Below are 26,607 nucleotides of genomic sequence, written 5' to 3'. Positions count from 1 at the left end.
AAATTCTCGCCCAAGGGCAAGCGCAGAGTGTGCTTTCGCATTGCTACGCCTTCTGGCTTCGCTACTTCCGGTAGTGGACTTTTAGACTTTAAACACAATGTAAATGACCTGGTTTTTGAGTCGAATATGAATGTTTGGGCTTTCGGACACTTGGATGACACCACACAAGCAAGTTGTCTATTTTTCTGTTGTTTTATTATGTCTGAAGAATAGGGGCCAAAATTTAAGTGTGTCCGGCCCCAGGGGGGTTAAGCGAACACATCACTGTCTTTACCTTCTGTTTAACCCCTTCTCATTACTTGTTGGCTTATATTGTATTCAGCAACTCCAAAATGAGCAACACATTTCAAATACATTTATTCTATATTTTATTTAAGGCCTATTTAACAGAGCTTTTCACTGGTCCTCTCTCCATGGTATGTCTTGGACTTCTAGGTCAATTATACTGTGTCTGAGTACAGCATGCTCATTTTCCAAATGTAACTCATTCTTCATCAGGACCCTGTCCACACACATACAGCCCCAGCAAGTATACAAAAATGTGAAAAAATGAGTCTCTTAAATAATACATCTTTGCACTTTTCTTTAGCTTCCAATAAAAAATGTAAAAATCTTGATGATAAAACTTTGTTTTTAATTTCAGCATACATACAGTGGGGAGTGAGGTTCCAGGGGGATAAAGAAAGTGTATTGCTCTAAGGCAATTTAGCAAAATCTAATAAAAGTTCCTATCCCCACTCATCTCATTGCTGAAATTAGTAAATTAAAACAACACACATGGTAGGAGGTAGTATCACCATTTCATTATCATGAATTATCAACCAAAATTGGCATCAGTCTCAGATTGCAACGTGTTTGTTTAACATCCATGCAACGGAAGTAGTGACAGCAAGTGGAGTCCAGTTCTTGATTTATTAAAGGGCAACGCTTTATAGTGAATAAGATCACACAACAACAGAGTCAATATAGACACTTTTTGTGTGAGAGAATAATGATAATAGTTATGTAACACTACCAATAATAATTGTGAATATTACTTTTGAATATATAGGAACATTATAATTATACCATGATAATACTGATGACCCAAGATTATTACCATGATAGAACATTTTCAGTTTCATCTCTAGTGAGAGGAAAGTGAATTCTTCAACACACGACCAGCAGAGCATGAGCGTGTTGCAAAATGGTAAAACATAACAGATTCTTCTTCATGCTGCTTAAGTATGAATACTATTATAGCTATGGACTCTGCTGCACCAGCCTCCGCACCAAAACCCCAGCTTTTTGCTTTCTGCTTTTCTTATTTCTTCCTACCAGTTAATGCTATGCTGCCTCATTTCATCAGCATGTTTTTTCCTGGCAACATAGACTTGATCAAATTAAAATTCCCTGCTCATTAAACAAAGCTGCTACTCTGCTGATAGGATTTTGGCAAATGCAGCATTTAACTTCTCGTTTTGATACAGTCACACTTCGCTGGAACTGTCAAGTGACTTTCACAATGACATTATGACAAGATGGGAACAACTTGACGCCTGGCCCAAGAGGAAACCTGCAACGCTAATGGTGAATCATACTGTCTCATGTGACCCCAGTGTGTGTGTGTGTGTTTTCCCATGATCTCATTTATTTTGTTTCAATTTTGACAGCACTGCTTCTTAAAACAGCTACTGTTGCTGCTTGTTTCTAATCATGTTGATGAGTGAGGTTCTTCTTTTGTTGGGGGGGGGGGGGGGAATGTCCTTTGTGCTGACCGACACACAAGCAAGCGTGATTTGTGGTACCAGCATAAGTTATGCTTCTCAGGGAATGGGGAGGGGGGCTGATCATAAATATTCAATATGTTCTCTTTGTTCTTTTTTTCCCTTCATTAGTTTCTACATATTTTGTTACATGTGTACCATGCAAGATTTATTTGCAAACATATACTTATACTTAATTTATATTATTGCTAATATTAAAGCTGCTGCCATGCTCCGAACTCAGGAGAATCTCTGGACATTTTCAACAGGGGCTTTATGTGTGGACGCAAAAGTCTGAGGGAGAGCCTCCAGACTCAGGAGATTCTCCTGCCACCCCCATAGCAAAGACTCGGAGAATGTCCGAATGAGCCCATAATAGAAGACAGCAAAAGATTCTCCACAAGAGTGAAATTCATAGTATTCCTATAATTTCATATGAAGTAGGCTACTACACTTTTCCATGTGTCATGCAGGCTGTCTTAACAGTACCTGTGTTTGACTTCCACACAGTGAATTAGAGACAGAAGATGTGTGCACCAACACCTTGCAACCTGATGTATTTTTGCCGCTGGTAGAGGACAGATAATCAAAGACATCAGTATTTCAGCCACCATCTATGTCGTTGGGATCTTTTATTTATTCAACAGTAAGTGAGCATTTACATACGAATGTAGGCAAAACAACTGAATAAATTAAATTGAACCACATTTTTGCCAATTAACGGGCTGGCAGAAACTTGGACTATGGGCAGAAAAGGTCTCTGGTTCGTCTCTGGTTCGACTCCACGGAGAAACAACAAAAAGACGAACCTGGATTGATCTGTCCAAAAATCCAAAAGGATTCTCCCTACCCTGTCTAGTGCCCCTGAGCAAGGCATCTTACTCCCCCAACATCTGCTCCCCAGGCGCCGTACATGGCTGCTCACTGCTCTGTGTGTCCTGCACCAGATGGGTTAAAAGCAGAGGTTAAACTTCCCTCCTTGCATGAGTGTGCTTGTGCATGTCTGTGCATGTGTTTGGGACAAATAAATGTATCTTAATCTGTATCTTAATCCCGCTGGAGTGAGGAAAGCAGGCCCTCCGGAAAGAAACTGTAGCTCAGAATTATTGATGTATTACCCTTGGTGCTGATACATCCACCAACATCTATTTTCAACATTCCTCCTGAGTGTGATAATATCATGATGACATCTCAAGCTGTCTCAGCTTTTTAAGATACCATTGCTGCAGGTGGAGAAAACCTTGCTTTCCCTGAGTTTCATAGTTTCAGAATTTATACTAAACACACTATTATTAAGTGTTTTGAAATTATTTCAGCAGCAGCTCTTGGAAGAGGACTAATCTATAAAATAACCTTATAAACCTTTGAGCCCTTTCACATGACAATTGCAAGTTATGGGCTGTTAATGTGACATGCCTGGACAGCAGGAGGGGCTGGGAGAGGCTTTCTGAATAACAAATGAAACTCAAGCCATCTGGCAGAAAGATTGAGGTGGGGCTTCAAACAGACTGTGACCTTTCAGAAATTAGCTACTGGTGTTTGTTGGATGAAGGTAGCTAGCCCCTCACTGCTATAGACCCCAACCAAGTTACTTACCCTCCAGGCTTACCTGTTGAGACAGAAAGATAGCATTTCAATCCACCCTATCCCCCTAGCAGAAGCAAATTGCGTGCAACTGCATACCACACCCACATCCGACATTCTCTCCCCTTAACAATCAGCATAAGTGAGAAGAAACTATCCAAAAAAACAGGGGAAAGAAATGCACAAAGTTCATATTTTAGTCGATTATGCAGCTCTACTGCTGCTTTGTAAAATTAATTTGTGGCAATTTGATGTTTCAACAAACATAAATCCACAGCTTTTATGAAAACAAGATGAATAGAGCAGGTCTCCCCCCCCCCCATCATTGTGGGACAACTACATCAACTTGTCACTACATGTCTAACAGCAACATGGTCTGTGCTTGAATACATACCATTAAAACCGGTTTTAGGTTTCTGCTTAGAATCGCAGCAGGACTTATGGCGTAGCATGTAGCTTAGGTCGTTATGACCTCTGACGCCTGTGTGCTGCATGGTAAGTCTGTGTGGCTTTCCAATGACGCTGCTTGTGGCATCATTTGTATGCCAATGTGTTGAGATTATTTGTGTATGTCGAACAAAGATGACTGAAATGGAGTCAGTTGCATTTTCTCCAACAGCCTCCACTAAGCTGTATCCCATCATATTTGTGCTGGCAGCTTACCACACTCTCAAGTCACCCTGAAAAGCTTTCTGTGGCATCAAAACTTTTAAGTGTGAAAGTCTCTTTGAAAGTGCTACCCTTTGATGAGAATTGCTACAGATGAAATGTGACCAAATAAATAAATAAGTATGCATGCACTCAGTTCTCCTGTGGAGTCACTGATCCAGTGACAGACCAGATAGCATCGCGTGATGAAACCCCTGGTGTGTTTACCACCACCACTCCCACCCTCCTGCCTAACCTTCCAAAAAACACACACACACACACACACACACACACACACACACACACACACACACACACACACACACACACACACACACACACACACACACACACACACACACACACACACACACACACACACACACACACACACACATTCAGCAACCAGTCAGACAGGCTGCATGTCCTCCTACCGCTCTGACAAAGAACAGCCCTGTGAATGACCAGCAACACAAACGCAACTCATAGATAAGAACTGGGAGAAAAAATGTCAAACGTTAACTTGTCCTGTGTATAAATGACAATGTCAGTGGTGCCAGTGCTGCTTATAATTTAGTAAGTGGAATAAGGATGCGGAGAAACTACACCATGCATTACCCCTCTAGACTGGATTACTTTAATTCTTGATTTTCAGGATGTCTGTGAAAAGCCTCCACTTGGTCAAATATGCTGCACCACAACTGCTGAGAGGAACGAGAAGGAGAGATCATATTACTGCTGTCTTAGCTTCTCTGTATTGGCTCGTAAAATTCAGAATAGAATTCAAGATCATGCTCAGGGTAAAAATGTGGTATTTTGACCATAACTACGTTACAGACATTTCATTTCAGTTAGGCTGCTAGAGGTTTAGAATGCTGGGGGAGCTCCAATGATGCACTGAGCACTTCACCCCTTCTTCCTGTCTCTATGCCCCCACATTTATCTATTTTACTACATGTCACTAACTTTGTGTGTTTTCCCTCCCATAGTCCCCCCCCCCACCCCCCAACCATCATTATTATTATTAGATTAACTGTTGCTGCTATCATTAATATCATCTTAACATCTATATGCATCACTGTTATTGTTTTTCATTATATCAACCAGTCTGTCAGAGCTGAAACCCGATGGTTACACAACTGTGTTGAGATGATGTATTCTATGATTTGGCGCAAAACCAATAAGATTGAATGGAATCATTTCTGGCTTCTTCTCCGTCCGATCAACATCCTAATACACACGATAACAGACACACACCGAGACGCAGTACCCAAACCGAGGCTTGGATTACAAGTGAATCCAAACAACCGCATCCCTAAATACAAACAAATGATCTGTTATCAGAGAGCGCTCCGTCACCCCAGGGCTGCCGGGAGGGGGAAGGGGAGGGGGGGGGGGGCTGTGTTTGTTGGGCAGGGAGCTGGCTTCATTTAAGGCAACTGCCTGGAAGGCGAGTGGAAGATAAAGCACCTCCTGTGTATTTACAGGGATAGATATGGCCAACATTTAAAACACCCACACATTGATACGTGTTTGTGTTTAAACATATATTGTAATCACAAACTGATAAACACTTCAATCATTGTTTAGGCGAAACCAAGCGTGAGTTTTCCCACAGTTTCAGGCACAAGCGTAACAAGACGTGAAGTGACTGTGGTGTATTACACGGTCATAAAGGAGGTCCGGGAACTTCAGGTGTAAGTCTGTTCCCCTGCAGGTAGTTATTTCTGAGCGGAGCCTCGGGTCAATTAGCGGAGAGCTACCCGAAGCACCACATGTCTCCGGCCGGGGTGAGAAGCCTCCCGCGCTTCCTGGAAGGTGTTCATGCCACATTGCGGACGGAGCTTACCTTGGACCAGCGTCCCGGCGCTGACCACGGCCAGCAGCAGCAGCAGGGCAGACGGAGCCATCCTTAGAAAGTCGCTCTCAGGGGTTTGACGAGGCCGTACACACGAGGAGCTGGAGTCGGTGCGAAAGTGAAGGAACCCGGCCCGAGGATACGAGTGTTGTGCGAGCGAGCTGTGGAAAGTCCGGAAAACAACCAGAGCAGTGACTGCGAGAGAGAAGCAGGTGACACATGCAGAGCACTGCGAGAGGAGGGGGGGGGGGGGGGGGGGGGGGGCAGGGGGAGGAGGGGGGAGGAGGGGGGAGGATGACGCCTTGAGGTGCCGTCGGAAATCGGGAAACTCCCACATCTGAATGAAGGTCAGCAATACAGAGACGGCACAAGGACAAGTGGAAGTACGTGTTTGTTTATATTAGTTTCGTCTTATGAGACTGTCCTGCTTTGGGACGCGTAATGGTCTGAGGTATTCACGAGATAAAAGACATATAGCGTAGCGCTGCATGACAGCACCTTTGTCAGAGAGTCGCATTTACACATGTCACTCTGAGCCTGGAGTCAGCACAAGTCACTGTTTAACTATTATTAACTGGCTGATCGGTGATGCCTCCGTCCACCATTCCCAAACATAGGCTACTGGATCTCTTCACTCCAGACGCCTGGCTGATGTATAAATTGACTGATCAGTTTATTATTTAAAACTTCCAATAGGCTACATATATTATTTTTTTCCCCAGAACACCTGAACACATGATCTGAACATTTGTCGGTTATTGAGAATTCAAAAAGTTTACGAGGGGCACCCAAAGGCAGCATGTTTTCCTGCTTTTTTCGCTCCACCTTCACGGGCACAGTAATGACAGAAGGGTTGTGTAAACGAAAATACACGCAAACAATAGCAGCATATACCAATACAGATTAAATGATACTAAAGAGTCATGTTTCCGTGGGATTTGTTTGAACTTTTTTTCAAAGTTCAAACTGAGAATGCAATTCTAGGAGAAAAGAAGAGAGCTTAGGTAGTCAGTAAAATGATGTCAATAATAACATCTTACGTCATCATAGTAGCAGATAATATCCTTCCTGTCAAACAGAAACCAGAGTTAACAGCTTCAAAAGAGTGAGATCTGTCAAAACTCTCGGAATCAAACAATAGGCAAGACATCTTTTTTTATGTTTTGTTGTTATATATTATATATATATATATATTGTTAATGTTGGTAAATTAAGCATTGAAACTATGGACAGGGTTTTATGTCAAATTTTAAAATGACATATCTTAGCCTTGAGGTAAATAAAACAAGTTCTTCCTACTCCTGGTATTTTGGTTTATATCACTCTTTGAAACATTTGGCAAATATTCCTTTTGAACTTTGTCTGTATGTTAATTTCTATCCAGTAATTACTCTCCCCACACGGTGAATTAATCAATTGGGAAATCCAGAGTCAAAGAATGAAAGGATCTAAAAGGAACTAGAAAACTTTTCAGACATATAACCAATCATATATTACCATGTTCATCAAATAGATTGAACAATCGTATGTTATAATAATTGCACAGTGATCCAATTTGTTTATATTTTCTTTTTTCAAGCCACTTGGCTCTATATGCTCCTTCTACCAGCTTAAATATAATTGATACAGCTTTAGCTGGATTTTGTTAAATCTGTCCTTAAAGTTATTTTTCATATTTGTGTATCACCTCTGTTTTGTGAACTTTTTTCTTTCTTATTTCCTTATTTCTTTTAAATATCACTCCAATAAATCATGTTTCATTATATTTATTTAGCCAGCATTAGGCATCCTCGGCTAGTTCATTTTGATAATGCCATTGAAAGAGTATTGAATTCCGAGTGCCCTCACATAGCAGTGGTCTTCTAGCCTGATGTGCCACATGGTTTGTTACACAGAACCATCTGATGGAAACTGTGTTGAATAGGGCAGGCACTTTAACAGATACTTGTAAGATGATTGGATGAACCATCTCTCTTTCATTATCCAGAGGCTATTCATGTAAACCTGCTACATCTAAAATGTTGCCCTGCCTCTGTATTCCTCTCCTTTCTTATCTATATGTGGTGGCTGTATGTTGAACTTGTTATTGAAGTACTAGTAAACACAGGAAACTGCATGGGATGTGTCATGTTTACAATACAATTATAATATATAATAGGTCACCACTATGCACAGTAGTTCATGAGTGTCAAAGGATAGCGTTTTGATATTGATGTTGTGTGTCATGCGCATTGGTTTTAGAGTCTGTAAGGGGCTAGGTCTCTAAGTAGGGAAATATTGTGACACACAGTTTTATGACACAAGATTTTCATGTGATTTAGAATGTTAGTGGATTTAAGGATAGTTTATTATATATTATTTTATGGATTGTCTATAATTGTCATAAATAAAACATTTTAATCAATCATCAGAGTTGCAAAAGGGTGGAAACATACATACACACAAAAAGGTCAGAATGTGGAAGTATCATCTGACAGTCATGCTGTACACAGGCCTGACTTGGGCTGAGGAACTGGTTGTATGTTGACACAGAACAAACACAAATATGTGATCACCAACTTACTGACTGACTGACTGTCTGGCTGAATGGCGGACTAACAGGTTGACTGACTGCCTGACTAAGTAACTGACTAAATGGTTGACTGACTGACTCACTAACTCGTTGACTGACTGACTGACCAACCGACTGACTGATCAAGCCAGCGTTTCCAATAAAACAGCAACAAATGAAAAGCTGTGCGAATGCCTTAAACTGCTTTTTCCTACAAATCTCATCTCATTAATACCTGAGGATTTCTTAAAAGTGAATTCATATAACTGCCTATTGATGGTTGGTCAAATTAAATGGCCTGCAGCTGTGATTCATCAATAGGCAAATCACTAAATGTTCTTATGAAGAGATATTGTTATAATTCAAATGATATTTACTCTGATACTATAGCATATTTTCATTAGAAAACTGTAATTTTAAGAATAACACTTTGAATTAGGAAGTAAAATTCCCTTACATGCTGTGTTAATTTCAAATTTATTCAATTATATTCTGAATATACATCAATGTATACTTAATATGTAAAATCTAATCAATTGGACATACTAAAAAGCCTGAAACCTGTCTTGGAAAATATCACTGAAGGTGAATCCAAGTTGAACAGGTTATTTCTAACTGGTGTGTAGATTCAAATTTGACTTTAAAAAGTCATGATGTCACCCCCTATTGGGTTCACTAGCTTTATGAAAAATCTGTATTGATTATAATTATCTGGGACCTGCTGTTGCTCACACTATAAGCTACATATTCAAAGGTATTTTTTCTGCTCACCAAGTAAATAAATGTATTATGAGTGCATACACCTTCCATGAGTATGCTCAGAAACAACAAGGCAACTATGTCACTGAAGTCACCGACACACACATATGACATGGGTTGCAAACATCTCTGAACAAATATTGTATAGACCTTGAGTCTCCCTCCTCATAGTCTGTACAGTATTTCTGATCAACATACCCGCAAGCCTTTCCCTGCAACTGCCAGTGATGAGAGAATATAGCTTAGTGATAAATACTGAGAAATGTTCAATTTTCACGAGAATGCACAATTAAGTCATTTATTGTTTACCTCAACTTCAATGAACAACTTATTTTATTTAACAACAATGCTCCCAGTAAAAGATCAGATCGAGTATGATAGAAGAGTTAAACCATTGTATCTAATCTTTTATCTGTTTCAGGGGTAATTCCTGCAAAACCACATTATTTTTTGCCTTTGTTCACAAGTAACAACCTGGACCCTTGGGTAGGTGTCTCCACTTGTGCTGCAGTTTATTGCAAACTTTCCATAGGATTACATGAACTCTGTAATCATTATCCATGTACTTTTGACATGCAGCCTTCAACAGTTTAGATGGAGAGCAAGAGCAAACAGGGCCCAGATACAAACACTGCAGCTGTGTCCCAGATACGAGTTCAGATCTGAAGCTGAGACTCAAAGTGCCCCAAAAGAGACAGAGACTAAAACTATTATTTACTTCTTTTAAAATCATAGTTTTATGTCATTGACATCAAATTAATTAACTTGTGCACAAGCTTGCATGGTGTTTGGCCCAAACGCAGCCAGGGGAAGGTTGCATGTGTCATAACATCGTATGAAAAGGGACAGAGGTTGGACCTGTTATACATTGACAGAAGACATTTCAACCCATCACACTTGGAAAAAAGCAGATGTTATAAAAAACATGAAGGATTGAACAATTTTGTCTCTCAGAACAGCAAACCAGTACCAAACCAGGACAATGAAACTGAAGCAGCTAAAGTCAGCCGTCCATAGAAACACCATTTACACCTGCATCTAGCTTACAGGTTGCCATGCGATACAGTAAACACTTCAGAGAGTCAGCAGGTCATCTAAAACATCTAAAAAGACACGTGTAACAACTGCCAGTCTGGAAATTAAGGAAATGGCAGGCCGTTGACAATAAGCACAGTCAGGTGGTCAGCTCAGAACAGAAGTTCACTGAGGACATCCAGTGGACAGGTGTGGCATGCCAGCTTCTGGAAATTACATTCAAGGTTGTATCTTTTTTATGTATTAATCTCCATCTTTGCCTCACTGGCACCTCTCTCTTGTTCCTCAGACAGACATTCAGATTTGTATTTACATTATTTAAATGATGAATTCTTCAGTGAACTGAGAGAACATGTCACTGGAAGCACCGTTGAGCCACAAAGAAAACTCAACAAGAACATGTTTGCATAATGCTCAAGATAAAGTTGACATGTTTACCTATTAGCAGCTTCATATGTAACATATTCTGACTGATGTATCTACAAGCGGTCCATGGCAGGTGGGGTTTTCACATATGATGATAAAAACACATCAAATACTTTTTGCACATATAACTTGTCTTTAACATCTTGCTTATTTCAGGATTAGAGTAGTTTGTTGCAAAGCAGGGTTTGCAGGGTGTTTTCAAGTCTTAAATGGAAATTAGACCCCGAGTCCCTGTTTAAATTTAAGGAGGATTTTAATATTTCTTCTCCACGTAGATACTATATTCTATCTAAAGACTTCTGCTGATTTAATAAAATATGAAATATTTTTGGGCAGGTTCTGGGAGTATAATGAATAAGTCTGTGTAATGTGTCTATGTGTAATGAATATACTTTATGAAAAGGTTTGGGGGTTATACAAACACTCTGAGCATGAACAATTGATTTAAGTGCCTCCTACTGGTTTATCTGAGGAATTACGATGAAAGGACAAAGAGAGAGCGAGAGAGAGAGAGAGAGAGAGAGAGGGAGAGGGAGAGGGAGAGAGAGAGAGAGAGAGAGACATACAGACAGACAGCCAAGGAAAAAGAGAGGGACAGATAGAGACGGAGAGTGTTTTCACAGTGAGAGAGAGAGACGGAGGTTTACTCTTGTTTGAAGCTTCACTGGTGCCCACTGCAGCTGGCAAGTTCAAAGTCTCAACAATCCTCTTGTCATCCTTTCGGATACAACACCCTGACTTCTCTCCCTCTCCGTAACTGAGCATCTTGCTGATGGAGGTTCTCTTTGAATCCATGGTGCACTTGTCAGTAGAGCTAAAAAGAAAAAATCCATCCTATTATTTTCTGACAGAGTCAAACAAAGCTTGTCGTGAAGATGAAAGTCAGTAGCAAAATGTACAAGCAGCCAATTGGCGAGAGTTTGCAGTCCAGCTTCAAAACACAGAGGCAGGGGGCGCTAATGAGCAAGAAATGGAGTAGGACGCAAATTTCAGTGCTCCTGCAGAAGCCACACTATTTTCATCAAAAAACAGCTACAATTTCACAAACATCAGCCACAAAGCTCACCGAGGACAACACAAAGAGGCCAACAGCAGATTTATGCAAGCTACATCGTTTTGAATGGCGGAAAAGCTTCCAAAATACAAATATAAATGCGGCGCTAGCTCATCGCGGCCTACAAGAACCACGAGACAGAGACCACCAGGGGCTGGTATTTCAAAACTTGTAATCCAGATCAGAATGATCCGGATAACCAAATCCCCCGTCCTTAGCCACAGATCAACCTGATCTATCCCGGTATTTCAAAACTTTGCTGGATTGGATCAGAGTGATCCTGATACCGGCAGATTGGGATGTCCAAATCCGTCCCGCCCCCTGGATCACAGACAGGAAACAGGAAATGGAGCCAACATTTTACAGAAAAAGGAGAAGCTAGCTCAACTATTGTCTCTGAATTAAAGTATAATCTTAGCCAGTGTTGATGTGTCCTCAGACTAGATGAAAGGCAATCATTATATTGAGTTAACCAATTATGTAAATCAGCACAAAGTTGAAAGAAGAGCTCGGCGATCTCTAATTAAGCAGAGTTCGCGCTAATGCGAGCTAACGCTGCTCCATTGACTCCTGTGTTAAGGAGCTAACAAGCTAGTAAATAGGCTAGCGTCTGTATGTCGCGGTCCACAGTCCATTTGAAAGCATTCACTCGCAAGGCATTGTGTGTAGATTTTAAAATGTGTTGTACATATCTTTTTAGGAAACAGTTGTTAACAAAGGGGACAGCCCTAAAACCTTAATATTAGATTTTCTTTACAGATGTCTGTGGGAAGAGACTTGCACAGACTTGCTCCAAATGGCATTACTTTTTGAGCTTTGGCTATGAAAATTAAGTGTGTGTGCTGAATGCATGTGAATAAAAACATTTGACAGAGTTTCAGTGGAGGCCTTTATCAGTGGGTAACTTAACAAAAAAAACTGTTACTTAAATAAGGCATTCATATTCAAACTTAAACATACAAATCGAAGTTTTGTTAAACAAAAGCACCAGACCTTATCAATGAGGATCAAGAGAAATACAAATTAACCATGGCATTTCGAACTGCTCTTCCTGCTGGTTCATCTGCTTGATGTGGTGGTGGTGGTGGTGGTGGCTGCAGCTGTGGTACTTCTGCCTCAAGTGGTGGTCTGTCCAGGTTGTCTTCATTCAGAGGAACTCTTCTCAATTGGGCAATGTTATGAAGAACAATGCAGGCAGATATTATATTGCAGGCCTGCTTCGGCTCCACACGAAGATAGTTCAGGCAGGCAAATCTGCGTTTTAAAACACCATTGATACGCTCAATTGTTCCCCTTGTTGCGCTGTGTGCATTGTTATACCTCTGCTGTGGGTCACATGTGACAGTAGCAAAGGGGGTCATAAGCCACCGTAGAAGTGGGTAGCCACTGTCACCCAGGAGGATACCATCCGGCGCAGTTTGTTGCAGTCTTCTGTAGAGATGACTTTCTCTTAGAATCCGTGCATCATGTACAGAACCAGGCCATCTCACAACACAGTTGGTTATTTTAAGGTCAGCATTCCCTATGAGCTGCACGTTGATACTATGCCGTCCCTTTCTGTTGACAAATTCCCATTCTCTTTCATGGGGTGCCTGAATGTGTATGTGGGTGCAGTCAATGGCACCAATAGTGTTAGGCATCCTGGCAATTGAGAAGAATTTTCTCTTGGTTTGTGTTATTTCTTCCTCAGTATCTGGAAATCTCACATACTGGTGAATTAGACCAGCCAGGGCTGCTGCCACTGAATGCATGACATGTCCCACTGTAGACTTTGTCACAGCCAGGCCATCTGCAATGACTTCATAGAAGGATGCACAGGCAAAGAAACGTAGGGCAATAAGCACCTGCTCCTCCACAGTTAAGGCATGACTCCTTCTTGTAGGACGTTGAAGATGTGGGCGAAGAATTTCACATATATACAAAATATCTTCTCTTCGAAATCTAAACCGTGCATAAAGCTCATCATTTGAGTACTGCTCAATGAAATTACCTCGTTGGACATACTGACGAGGCTTGTATCGTCTCTGACGGTGCCGCAGGACATGTACTATGGATTTCATGTTGCAGAAGCAAAGGTCATTGACCTAATGAGCCCAGTTTTAAAGTCTGTGACCTGTTCTTTCTCACCTGCTTTCAATTTAGCTTTATGGTATTTAAGGCCTTCCTTAGTGATAGGGCTTTCTCAGACAACATTGAGAAGAATAAAGGAAGTAATTTCACAACAGCAGAGACAACGGCCCTTTTGGAGGGTGTTCGTGCCAATTACCAGGCCCTTTTTGGAGGTTTTAGTGGTCCTGGACAGAGTTCTCTGTCCTCAAAAGTAAAAAATAAAATATGGGCCGACATAACAAGGCAAATTAATGCCACTGGTAGTGGCCAACGGCGGAGTGTTGAGCAGGTTCGGCTTAGGTGGAAAAACTTAAAGCAAAAGGCTACGAAGGACCATTCTGAGGCGAAAAACCCCCAAACTTGGAACAAGTCCATAAAACGTGGGGAGTTCACTGATACGGTTTTGGACATCATAGGAGGTGCGAGTTCCCAAGCCTTGTTTGGAATACTGCCAGCTGGTACAGGGGAGTCAATCAACCCCACGGAGCCTCTGAACCTGTCTGCTGAATTGGTCACCCTCACCCCTGTGGAGCTGGCATTTGAAGAGCCCAGCACAAGCCAGAGCCCTGTCTTGGAGGAGATGTGGAATCCACCGGCACCACCACCACCATGTAAGCGCAAAAGGCAAGCTGAGAAGGGGGATGGCTACAATGAACTACTGAAGGTGGAAACGGAACGGGCTCAGCAACAAATAATTCTAACAAATGAACAAATCAAACTAACACTTCTTAAACAAGAAGAAGTGAAGTTAAGAATTCAGTTGCTGGAAAAGCAGTTAAAAGACTGAAATGTATACTGCATAGCTTAACACTGTTTGTTTAATAAATCACATTGTTTTTCCTTCATAATTCCTTGTTAATTGGAGTTTGTAATGTCACTTACACGCAGTAGTGTAATGTTTATTCTGTGTTGCACTTCTGACGCCGATTTGTTTAAGCATTGCAGTGAACAGCGTGCATGTTTGCAGAAAAAAAAAAGGAACGTGAAAAGGAAATAAACATTGATCAAACAGCAGTGAAGCTTAGTTGTATTAAACAAAGAACTTTGGAAGCAGTTACACTTCAACTGTTAAAATCTTAACATGTAATCTCCCTCAAATCCACCTCTGAGGTGGGATCAGGGTGATCCTGATTTTTAGGATCAAACTGATCCAGATTTCCCACTTAAGTTTTGAAATACTCAACAGCAGCTTTTAATCCGGATCAAAGGCAGGATTGGATTGCCAAATCTGAATCTGAATCTTCAGGATCAGATTTGCTTTGAAATACCCGTTTTTAGGATCTGATCAGAATTTAATCCAATCCAGGTGGATTAATCCTGTCGGATCATTTTGAAATACCGGCCCCAGGTGATCCAGACCAACCTTCCCCCACCTGAAGTGAAAGCCCAGGTATTAGTAGGGTCAGGAACCTCAATCTACCACCATTCTCTGGCTAATATGTTTTGACGACTGATTTGACTTCTTTGCACCTTATATAAAAAATTTAGCCCCCATGTCCCTCGCAAAAATGACTGCATTAAAGATCATAAAGATTGTCATTCTGACATAATTTTGACATTAAGACATCCTGTTGACCCCAAAATCCAAGATGGCCACCATCCGGGAGAGCAAAAATGTAAAGTTTTATACACAAATCAGCCCCCAGGTCTCCAGGAGATGGGTGATGTATGGCCTTTATACAATACTTATTATGGAAGGACAAAAACAAAGAATATCAGAAATAAGTTTTATTTAATAACTGTAACTTAAGAAAGGAACAAAAACCACTTGAAACATGCCATAAGAAATCATTGTACCCCAATAATTTTACCTTTTGGTCATTAAAAAAAGACATAAAATTGTAAATTACAGGATGCTTTCATGTTGTTCAATGCTACACATTATTCTAACAATGTAACTGGTGAATAATAAGGACATTGATATGTAACATTAGTCCAAATCAGAGCATTCTGCCTCACTAGAATCTAAATCACCACTATCCGATGAATCCCATCGCCTACTCTGCACATCATAGTTTTTCTTTTCAGTTTCTACTATCTGTCTGCAATCTGTAAAGGAACCATACACTTCTCTCATCGACATGGTCTGGAGAATGGCTACACCATCAACAGAAGACAGACAGAGGCCAGATAGCACACCATACACATGGTCAGACTATGTCCACAAGCTAGTATCTATCATCCTTGCCCGCCATCGTCGTGCTGATCATATCATCTTTGTGAATGACCCATACAATACAGCAAACTCAACTGAAGATGATGAGAGAGACCTGCGGGCACAGGGTAAGGCACATATCCCCAACACCTACATGAAATTGGATGATCCATTTCCCTCTGCCAGAGCATTTAACAAGCTGCTTTGTAGTGTTAGTAACAAGGGGCGTCTACAAAAATTGATATGCAGCTACCTGACCGTCATTGCACAAAATGTTGATGCAGAGATTGTTTACTCTGTTGGCTCCCACTGTACTAACTTGTCAACCCAGCAACCGATGCAGAACTACTGCTTTGACCAGTCTGAGGCAGACACTATCATCTCGTCCACTTACGCAGTGCTGCGAGAGTCAGGCTATAGTGGACCTGTTGTCATTGATTCTCCTGATACTGATGCCTATGTCGCAGCAGCGTTTATCTCAAAGCAACTGCCTGGTATGCTCTACATCAAGTGGTCTGGTAACTGACGAGATGGCAGACTGCATTGTGCAGCTTCACTGTATGACAGGATGTGATGCTAACTCTGGAGTCTATGGCAAGGGTAAGAAGTCAGTGTATGACCAGGTGGCGAAGAGCCCTGTGACAACAGCTCTCACAGTGCAGAGATAGCCTTGACCTTGAGGAGGAGGTGTTACAGGAGCTATTCAAGTTCACAAGACATGTCATCTATGGTGACCACAAGAGTAGCACCATGGCTGAGGCCTGTGCAGTGAAGTGGAAGAGCATAAAAAAGAAATCATTCATCAATCAGTCTACCCCCAGATGAAGATAGCCTACGCCAACACTGCCTCCGTGCAAACTACTTGGCATATCTAGTATGCCATCCCTTCCTGAAGCACCACCCTTGCCAATCGGACATGGATGGGAGTTGCAGGATGAGCTGTCGGGAGACCCGAGACCTCTCCTCCGGACCGTATCCAACCCAGTCCACCAAGTACTGGTACCCCCTGCCTCGTCTTCGGATATCCAGGATGCTGGAGACAGTGTAAGCTGGATGGTTGTCGATGAGCCGGGTGGGTGGCGGGGGCTCGGCCGGAGGGCTCAACCGACAGGTGGAGACAGGTTTGATGAGGGAGGTGTGAAAGGTCGGATGTACATTAAGAGCGGCGGGGAGCTTGAGACGTACTGTGACCGGATTGATGACCTTCACCACCTCATATGGACCGACGTATCGGGGAGCCAACTTCTTAGACTCCACCTGGAGTGGAAGGTCCCGGGAGGACAGCCATACTTTTTGCCCAGGCGTGTAAGTAGGGGCAGCAATACGACGGCGGTTAGCAATCCTCTCATTTCTGGCTGCAGTGCGAACCAACGCAGCACGAGCCACCGTCCAGATTCTTCGGCAGCGGCGTAGGTGGAGTTGAATGGAGGGGACGGCCATGTCCTCCTCCTGTGAGGGGAACAGGGGGGGTTGAAAACCGTACATTACTGTAAATGGTGTCATACCTGTGGCAGAGCTGGTGAGGGAGTTGTGGGCGTACTTGACCCAGGCCAGGTGAGCACTCCAGGATGAGGGATGTCGGGCTGAAACGCAGCGGAGGGCTGCTTCCAAGTCCTGGTTAGCTCGCTCGGTCTGTCCGTTGGTCTGTGGGTGATAACCCCGAGGACAGGCTGACCGATGCCCCCAGAGCCCGGCAAAAAGCCTTCCATACCTGAGAGGTGAACTGGGGTCCACGGTCGGAGACAATGTCCAGAGGCAGACCTTGCAACCGGAACACATGCTGAGTGAGGACGTCAGCTGTCTCTAGTGCAGAGGGGAGTTTGGGGAGAGGGACGAAATGTACACCCTTAGAGAAGCGATCCACAATGGTGAGTATAGTAGTGTTACCTGCTGATAGGGGGAGCCCCGTGACAAAATCCACAGCGATGTGGGACCATGGACCCCTGGGGATGGGGAGTGGTCCGAGGAGTCCAGAGGGAGGTTGGTGAGAGGCCTTTCCACGGGCGCAGACCGAGCAAGCGGCAACGAAAGACTGGATATCCTGAGCCATGCCGGTCCACCAGAAGCGCCGTCGGATGAACTCCAGAGTTCGCTGGTTCCCAGGATGGCAGGCTAGCTTGGACGCATGTCCCCGTACTAGCACTTGGGATCTAAGGGGGACCAGGACATAAAGGCGGCTAGGAGGACCGTTACCTGGGCCGGGATCTGTGAGCTGGGCCTCCTTAACCTGGTACTCCACCTCCCAAAAAGCCGCAGCCACGATGCACGATGGTGGAAGGATGGTCTCTGGAGACTGACAGGGGGTCACAGGGGCCATCTGCCGGGAGAGGGCGTCTGGCTTGTTGTTGCGGGAACCAGGTCTGAAAGTCAAGGTAAAGTCAAAACGTCCCAGGAACAGAGCCCACCTAGCCTTTCTTCGCTGACTGAAGGTATGACAGGTTCTTGTGATCCGTCCAAACGATGAACGGGTGCTCAGATCCCTCCAGCCAGTGGCGCCACTCTCCCAGCGCTAGTACGACGGCCAGCAACTCCAGGTTACCGACATCGTAATTCTGCTCGGAGGGAGAGAAACTGTGAGACTAAAAGGCACAAGGGTGCAACTTACCGTCCCCTGGGGAACGTTGGGAGAGGACTGCCCTGGCCCCAATGTCTGAAGCATCCACCTCCCCCACGAACTGCAGGGACCGATCCGAGTAAACAAGTACAGGAGCGGTGTAAAACGGCATCTTGAGCCCAACAAACACTCTCTCTGCACTAGGGTACCAGGTAAAAGGGATCTTAGAGGAGGTGAGTCTGGTGAGTGGTGTAACTACCCTACTGTAATTTCGTATGAAGCGGCGGTAGACATTAGCGAAGACCAGAAAACACTGCAGCTGTCTTCTGGTCTCGGGAGTTGGCCACTCGGTCACCGCCTGAACCCTGGCTGGGTCCGTTTGAAGCTGACCCTTCTCCGCGATATATCCCAGGAAAGGGACCGATTGGGAATGGAACACACATTTCTCAGCTTTAACAAACAGTTTATTCTCTAACAGTCTCTGCAGCACTAACTTGACGTGTTCTCTGTGCTCCTGCAGGTTCCGTGAGAAAATGAGAATGTCGTCCAAATAAACAAAGACAATGCGGTTGAGCATATCACGGAGGGCATTGGTGAGTCCGAAAGGCATCACCCGATACTCAAAGTGTCCTAGCGGGGTGTTGAAAGCCGTCTTCCATTTGTCTCCCTGTTTGATCCGCACCAGGTGATAGGCGTTGCGGAGATCCAGTTTGGAGAACACAGAAGCCTCATGTAATGGGCTGAATGCAGCGTCAATCGGGGGAGTGGGTACTTGTTTCTTACCGTGATGTTGTTAAGCCCGCGGGAGTCTATACATGGCCGTAGGGAGCCATCTTTCTTCACGAAGAAGAAGCCTGCTCCCACCGGGGATGAAGAGGGCCTCCTCTGAGTGTCTCCTGAATGTATTTCTCCATCATCTCTCTCTCGGGCTTGGATATATTGTAAAGTCTGCTGGAAGGAGAGTGATGGCACAATCATAGGGTCGGTGAGGGGGTAGGGTAAGGGCCTTATCCTTACTAAACACCTCCTGGATGTCGTGGTACTCCGGAGGGACCAGAGATAGGTCTGGAGGAGGAGGAGACGGAGGAAGAGAAGATGACGGGCTGGCTGAACGGAGGCAGTCAACGTGGGGATTGTGGAGCTGTAACCAGGGCTGACCCAGAACCAGGGGAGAATGGGGCGTGGAGATAACCAGGAATTGGATGATCTCCCGGTGATTACCTGACCCCACCAAGGTGAAGGGTTTGGTTTGATGGGTTATCCTGGCCAGGTGTCGACCATCCAAGGCACTCACCTCTCTAGGTTGAGGGAGGGGAGTGAGAGGAATGTTGCTCTGAGTGACCGGGTCCGTGTCAATGAAGTTCTCATCCGAACCGGAGTTCTATCCCCCCCCCCGCGCACGTACCCCCTCTTTTTTCGAGCCAGGAAACACACTCAAAAAAGACTTTAAACGATATTGATAACATAATTTATATTTAATATGATATAAATGATTAAATATGCATCCCATAGTTTGTATTCCCCTTCTGTTGACCTGGAGATTTAATTTTACCAATTTTACCAATCACATTATTAAATGTCCCCCTCTGCCCAGCCACAAGCAGTCATATAGATAAAAAGAGAGAGGGGGGGGGGGGCTGGGCTACGTTTTCTCCACATAGGTTTGAGTGGAGAATACGTAATTTACCCTCCACACCCGACATAGCAAACAGCGGACAAGTTCTTGAAGATGGATGATATTAAATTAATAATTTAAGTGGAGAAGTACAGTGAGCTGATCCTCAGCACATATGAAACAAAGAAGACACATGTTGGGCTGTGTTGCAGTTAATGTTGGAGCAACAAGTAAGTATATGCTTGAAAAAAATGATTAAATGCTGTTTTTACAGCAGGCTGATAACAGCAAAAGTATGTGATATTATTAGCGCGGCGCTTCAGCGTCCGCTGTGAACAGCCAAGCGCAGGCGCTCTAGGGATTAGCACGTCCGTTTTGAACCCGGCGTGACGAGCAGTCCGCCGCGGTTGACGTTCGCAACATCGTCCAGGGCGGGGGGCGTGGCGGCGACGGCAGCGGCAGGGGCGGCGGCAAAATGTCAAAATGATGTCAGAATCACAATCTTTATGGTCAATATACCACAAAAAGTGTCCTCATACATTTTTCTAGATGCTCTGGTTAAAAAGTTAATTTGTGTATAAAAAATTACGTTTTTGCTCTACCAGATGGTGGCCATCTTGGATTTCAGGGTCAAGATGATGTCTAAATGGCCAAATGATGTCAGAATCACAATCGTTATGGTCAATTTACCACAAAAAGTGTATTCATACATTATACAGGTGCTCTGGTAAAAAAGTTACTTTTACAGGATGGTGCCGGCTGCCATTTTAAATTCGGCCCTCTAGCGAAAAATGCCGACATTTTTGCGAGGGACATGGTGGCTTAATTTTGTATAAAAGGTGTAAAGAAGTCAAATCAGTTGTCAAAACATATTAGCCAGAGAATGGTCACGGAATTGAGGTTCTTGACCCTACTGATGGCCACTGAAAGAATGAAACCGGGAGAGGGAGAGAGAAAGGGAGAGATTTCCAAAATTATAAGAGAGGATATAAAAAGCGCGCTAGCGGAAGATTTCCATGCCCTGAAGTCCGAGTTACAAGCGGTGCGGTCCGAAATTGCTAACAACACGACAGCCATCCAGGCAGAAGTTTACCACATGAAAACCGTAATAAAAGACATTAAGGGCGGCTTATCAACATGGTCCGACGAGGTGGCGACTCAACAAGCTACGGTAACCAGCCTCCAAAGACAGGTGACATCTCTAACAGACCGATGCGAGGACATGGAGGGGAGAATGAGACGGTGTAATATCCTTATAGCCGGCATTCAAGAACAACCAGACTCCAGCTCCCCCAAAACAGTTGCTAAAGTTATCAGAGAAGTCCTGCAGATGGACCAGGATGTAAAGATTGACCGATGGCACCGCACATTCGCCACCAGGAAACAGGGAGACCGGGAGAAACCACGAGTGATCATCGCTAAACTACACAATGACGGAGACGCTGTAGAGATCCTGAGGAGAGTCCGAGACAGAGCACCGCTGGTGTACAACGGGAACCGGATCGCCACCTTTCCAGACTACACACCCAGCGTCGCCAAAGCCAGAGCCGCTTTCACAGACAAACAGAAGGCCCTATGAGGAAGGAAGGGAGTCCGCTACGATCTTCTGTATCCAGCCAGGCTCCGGATTTCACACAACAACGAAGACGAGGAGTTTCTGGATTCCAGCAGAGCCATGGAGTATGTCCAGAAGAACGTTATGCCATCTACTGAGGCTGCTGACTAAATGTATCCCTACCAACACTGTTAATTACAGTAAGGACTGCCCAGTGAGTCTTGCATCCTCACATATTGGCACATCATGTCTATTTTGTATTTAAATATATATATATCTTGTAATATTACTCAAATCCCATTTGAAAACACAAATCCTTATAGCCTATATTGTGCCTGTTATTTCTATTAATATTATTTGTATCATTCCACTATACTTGCTCACAGTCAGCTACCTTAATGATACTATTAGCTCTGCGTGCAACTCAGATACTATTTTACCATGAGGATCTGTTTGATTTTACAGACCTATACCAGGTACTGCCCACCTGACTGTTGTTGATGTTAGTTAGCAGCAGTCACAACTGTTGTGCTCCCCTTGTTCTGATCCCACTGTTCCCATGGGATCCTATGTTGGATATAAGTACAACAAGGTCGTTATCTATTTTTCTTAAATATCCTTATTTAACCCACCCCTATTGTTTTCATTATGTAGTCCAAGTCCTCACTCTCCACATAACAAGATCAGGCTGTTGTGGGTGGAAATCAAAGGCAGGAGGCGTCGTTCTCAAGTTAAAATTAAGCAGGTTTATTCAGAGGTCACAGGTCAGGAAACTGCGGTGTCTAGCAAATGATCATGCATGGTCCACTGATCCTGTACAGGAAAAATGGCGTTTAGTCAGAGTGCGTACAAAGCTTATATATCGATACTGGGCTTGACAGAGGTTCTTCTTGGATTGGGATTGGTCGGATCTCGTCGGGTCCTCCTCCTGGCGTCGTTTGGTCCTCCTCCTGGCGTTGCGTGATGACGTGCAAGCGGTGTCGGTTACTAGAGTTCATGAGCATATTGCCTCGCGTGTGTGCTTATTTTATGTGTGTGTGAAGTGAAGTGAGGTCATAGAAAACTGTGAGAAAGGCATGAAAACCTCTAGTCTAATCTGTCCGCTGTGTGTGTGAGGGAGTCTCAGAACTAATATAATGAAGTGATTCATGAAGCCAGAGGTTTGAAAACCTGTTATCTGTCCGCTAAGGCAGACTCCCTTTTTAAGGAGTATGAACCATTCTGAGGTTGAGAAGCAGGAGAAGAACTATGTGTTATGTTTGTGTGTTTACGCTATGTGTATCTGACTATACGTTAAAGTGTGTGTATGTGTGTGAACAGTGTTGTATTGTCAATAAATCCCCCTTTCCGCACCTGATAGGTGCGGACAACACGGGGAAGGCAAAGGGCAGAAAAGGGCAAGGCAGAAAAACAAACCCAACTTAATACTCAGTAAAACACAAAAACGTCAAAACATAGCTGTGATTCAAAGAATCACAGCCAGCAAACAAAAAATCTCAAAACAAACCTGACTGTAAACATTCGGAACAAACTGAACCCAAACAATGTCAGACTGACTTTGCCCCAGGAGAGGCAGCTCCTGTAACTCTGTTTGATGTCTAATGTAGACAAGGAAATTATGCTTTAATACAGAACGAGAAGTGAGAACAGGTGAAAGATTCATTATTATCACTAAGCAGCAACAGTGATTGAAATCATTTGTATGAAGAATAATATCTAGCTAAAACTGTTTCTATCTTTATTGCTTAAGAGTTCAATCAGACACAGACTATAGTTAAAAAGTTGAAATCCCTCCAGACTCTCTCTTAATCCCCCTTTAGGGTGTGACCACTTACTGGGGAGTTCATGTACCCCTCAACCTTTATCCCATCCAGTGCAAACCCGTCCCCCTCCTCATCATCATCGTCGCGTCGTCATCTCCATCTTCCTCAGCTTCAGCTGTACAGCATCATTTTCCCTTTCAGCATACTCAGCATCCACAGCACCCATCGCATCCACAGCACCCATCCCCAGTTCAGCATCCACAGAACAGCTGGGGATGAGGCACGTTTTCCTTCATCAGAGCAGAGTCTACAGCTATGTCATGTCATGGTGCATAGAAGTGGAGAGGGCACTGGTCACCCAGCCATCAGGGGCAGTTTGGAAAAAATGTCTTTCAATCACTTCCTATCAGTACACACATAACCCTCCCTGCCAGTAGAAGGGTCCAGGGCCATTCGTTTCTGTGTGACCATACAGGGTACAGGAGCGAGCTGTGCAGATTTCAGCTTTTTTCAGATCTGCTCCAAGAACAAAATTATCAAGAATTGTCAGTGAGGCTTTTTCAGTCTTTAAGAGTCAATGATCTGGATCTTAGCCTTGTAAAGACCCTTTCGTGGAATTAATACTTGCCAACAGGCCATGTGTTTGAGCTTAAACTGTACCAAGCCAGGCGCAGGGCGTATTGTCGGTCGTGGTGGAGGAGGTGGAGTTAACACCGGATGGGAGTGAGTTGTGGAATTCATGAAGCCCAGTTCCCAGAGTTTGAAAGGAAGACAAACAGAAAATTATTAATTTACTGCGATGCGTAATTGAGATTAAAGTAGATTATATAAATTTATAATTAAAAGAAACAAACAAAATAATCGAATCAAAACATACATATCCTCTTTTGGTATTCAACAATTTCATAAAACCTTTGAGGTGTGGTCTGCCAAATCAGTGGACATTAAAAATAAAAGGTTAAACAAGTTGAATTTCAATGAGCAGCAGATATGACAGTGTTTGAGTATTTGAGTTCAAACCATTTTCCAAAATTCATTGACTGCTCCATAACACGATAATTCAGAAGCTTTGACGTCAAACTGTCCTGTGATAAAACAGGAATCACATACAAAATACAAATGTGTGAGAGATTAGATTCAATCAAACGTCTCAGAGTTGACAGCTGAAACAATTCAAAACAATTTAAAAGTTATTCTGCCACAATTTCCTTCATGATGAAATAAAAACAATAATTGGAGCTTAACATCACCTTCAAATTAAGAGCCTTAGATGTTAAGATAACTGGTGAAACAAAACAACAAAATAAAAACCTTCTTTCCAGAGTTTGAAAGTTAAAGGGTCCAAAATAAATTTAAATCTAATTATAGATATGACATTCAAATAAGTGTGTAACCAGAGGGGCTTGTATTATGGCTTGTGCTTTTCATTTAAGATGAAACACGCTATGAGTTAAAGTGTATTTGACCTCTGACCTTTAACTGGATTTTAATTTATTCGTCTTCCCAATGGTGAAACATATTTATTTTAGGACTTTCCAGAGTTACATGGGGGTTGAATCAAATTTCTAGTTTAAATTCCAACTGTAAATAGATTTGACATGTCTTGACTATTGAATTCTTAATGGATGATTTGAATATGGAATTAAAAAAACTACAGGTGAAAACAAAGAAATATCTAATTCTAGGCAGCACAACATTTAGTTTAAAGTTAAGTTAGAATTTCTCATCCTAATATGATTGATTCAGCTCATAACTGTACTTAGAGATGGGCTTTAAAAAGACACCTTAATGTGATTTTGTTAATCACTCATCCTTGAATTTATATTACAAATCAAATTAATAACTTGTGAAGTATTAAACTGGTGTCTACTATTATCCCTCCTGTGTCAGGTAATAAATAAAATAAGATATTAAATGATTTATCCTTTCCTCTAATAGGTAAGATATATTTTGGAAATATCTTAAAGAACAAATTTGTGCCAAAAAGTGTAATTTTAACAATTCCCTCTGGAATTCTTTACTTCTGAATGAAGCAATAGTAAAAAACAAACAAACAAACAAACAAACAACATAGAAACAAACAACCAAGCCTCTTTGTGATCTTAACGTCAGTTGTAAGCTGTAAGGCTTCTGGCCCTCCCCCTTTTCATCCTCTGCTGTGCTAGTCTTAATCTTTCTTTGGCAAGTCCTAAACACATTTACCCCTCCCACCCTTACATACAACATTTATCAGATGGCAATCGCATATAACACCCACTAGTTTAGGAAAAAGTCATTTTCCAGTCAGTTTGTCGCTCCGTCAGTTTTTTCTGTGTCTTCAGTCAGCCAGCTGACCTTGAGACATTTCTCTCGTTTCCACACACACAAACACTCCTACTCCCACACACACTGGGAGTTATCTCCCTGCACACAAGCACACGAACATTCACAGCCCAAGCGCGCTCTCTGCCACCTTTTTTTTAAATTTCGGGCAGAGACCGGACTCCCTCTTTTGAGATTCAAAGGGCCGCACCCCAAGGTTTTCTACCAGTCACTCAGTCCAACAGCCACACACTTCCATTCATACTAGTTACTTCACATCCTCTCTATATTATATAATCAATAGTAGTATAATAATTTTTATATAAGTAATTTCCTCTTTCAAATCCTTATTCGTAACAGCCTTCCGTTATTTGTGCCCAATTGAAACAATGGTGTGTCTGGTTTGTAAAGCTCCTGTGGCATTATTCAAATCAGTTCTTATTTTAGCCAAAGGGCGGGAAGGTGAAGGTGCTTGGGTACAATGTGTCAGGTGGTGCCAAGGTGCGCCTGATTTACCTTTGACCTGGGCCGAGTGTGAAGTAACCTCCTTCACTTCGTACGGTCCAGTCCACCTGGGTTCTGGCCACTTTCTCTTGTGAACCTTGACTCTTACCCAGTCACCAACTTTTACCTTCGGTTCTGCAGCTTCCTCCGGATCAGTCGCCAGGGCCCTGGAGACCTGATTGGAGAGAGCTGCAGTAAGAGCAGTTAAAATCTTCATATAACTTGACATTTCAATCTCAAAAACATCCACGGATGGCACGTGACCTCCATCCCTGGGTATTCTTTCTTTTTTCTTCAGCAACTCTCACACCAATCCTTGGATCGATTTTAAGTGTAAACTGCCGGTAATCTTTACTTTTTTCTTCAGCTTTAACTGCCGGTAATCTCTTTT

General features: G+C 43.0%; 1 protein-coding gene across 2 annotated transcripts in view; it reads right to left on the bottom strand.

The window, feature by feature from the left end:
* Positions 1-6,050, bottom strand: part of alcama (activated leukocyte cell adhesion molecule a) — a 59,072-nt gene extending 53,022 nt beyond the window's left edge. For both annotated transcript variants that reach the window (XM_061086364.1, XM_061086363.1), the window contains exon 1: positions 5,827-6,050. In XM_061086364.1, the coding sequence (XP_060942347.1) occupies positions 5,827-5,887 (61 nt within the window). In that variant the 5' untranslated portion in view covers positions 5,888-6,050. The remainder of the gene's footprint in view (positions 1-5,826) is intronic.
* Between the last annotated feature and the right edge of the window lie 20,557 nt (positions 6,051-26,607).

Source organism: Limanda limanda, chromosome 14 (assembly GCF_963576545.1).
Source record: "Limanda limanda chromosome 14, fLimLim1.1, whole genome shotgun sequence".
Taxonomy (NCBI): Eukaryota; Metazoa; Chordata; class Actinopteri; order Pleuronectiformes; family Pleuronectidae; genus Limanda; species Limanda limanda.
The sequence above is the reverse complement of the archived record's forward strand: the minus strand, read 5'-3'. Positions and strand labels throughout refer to the sequence as shown.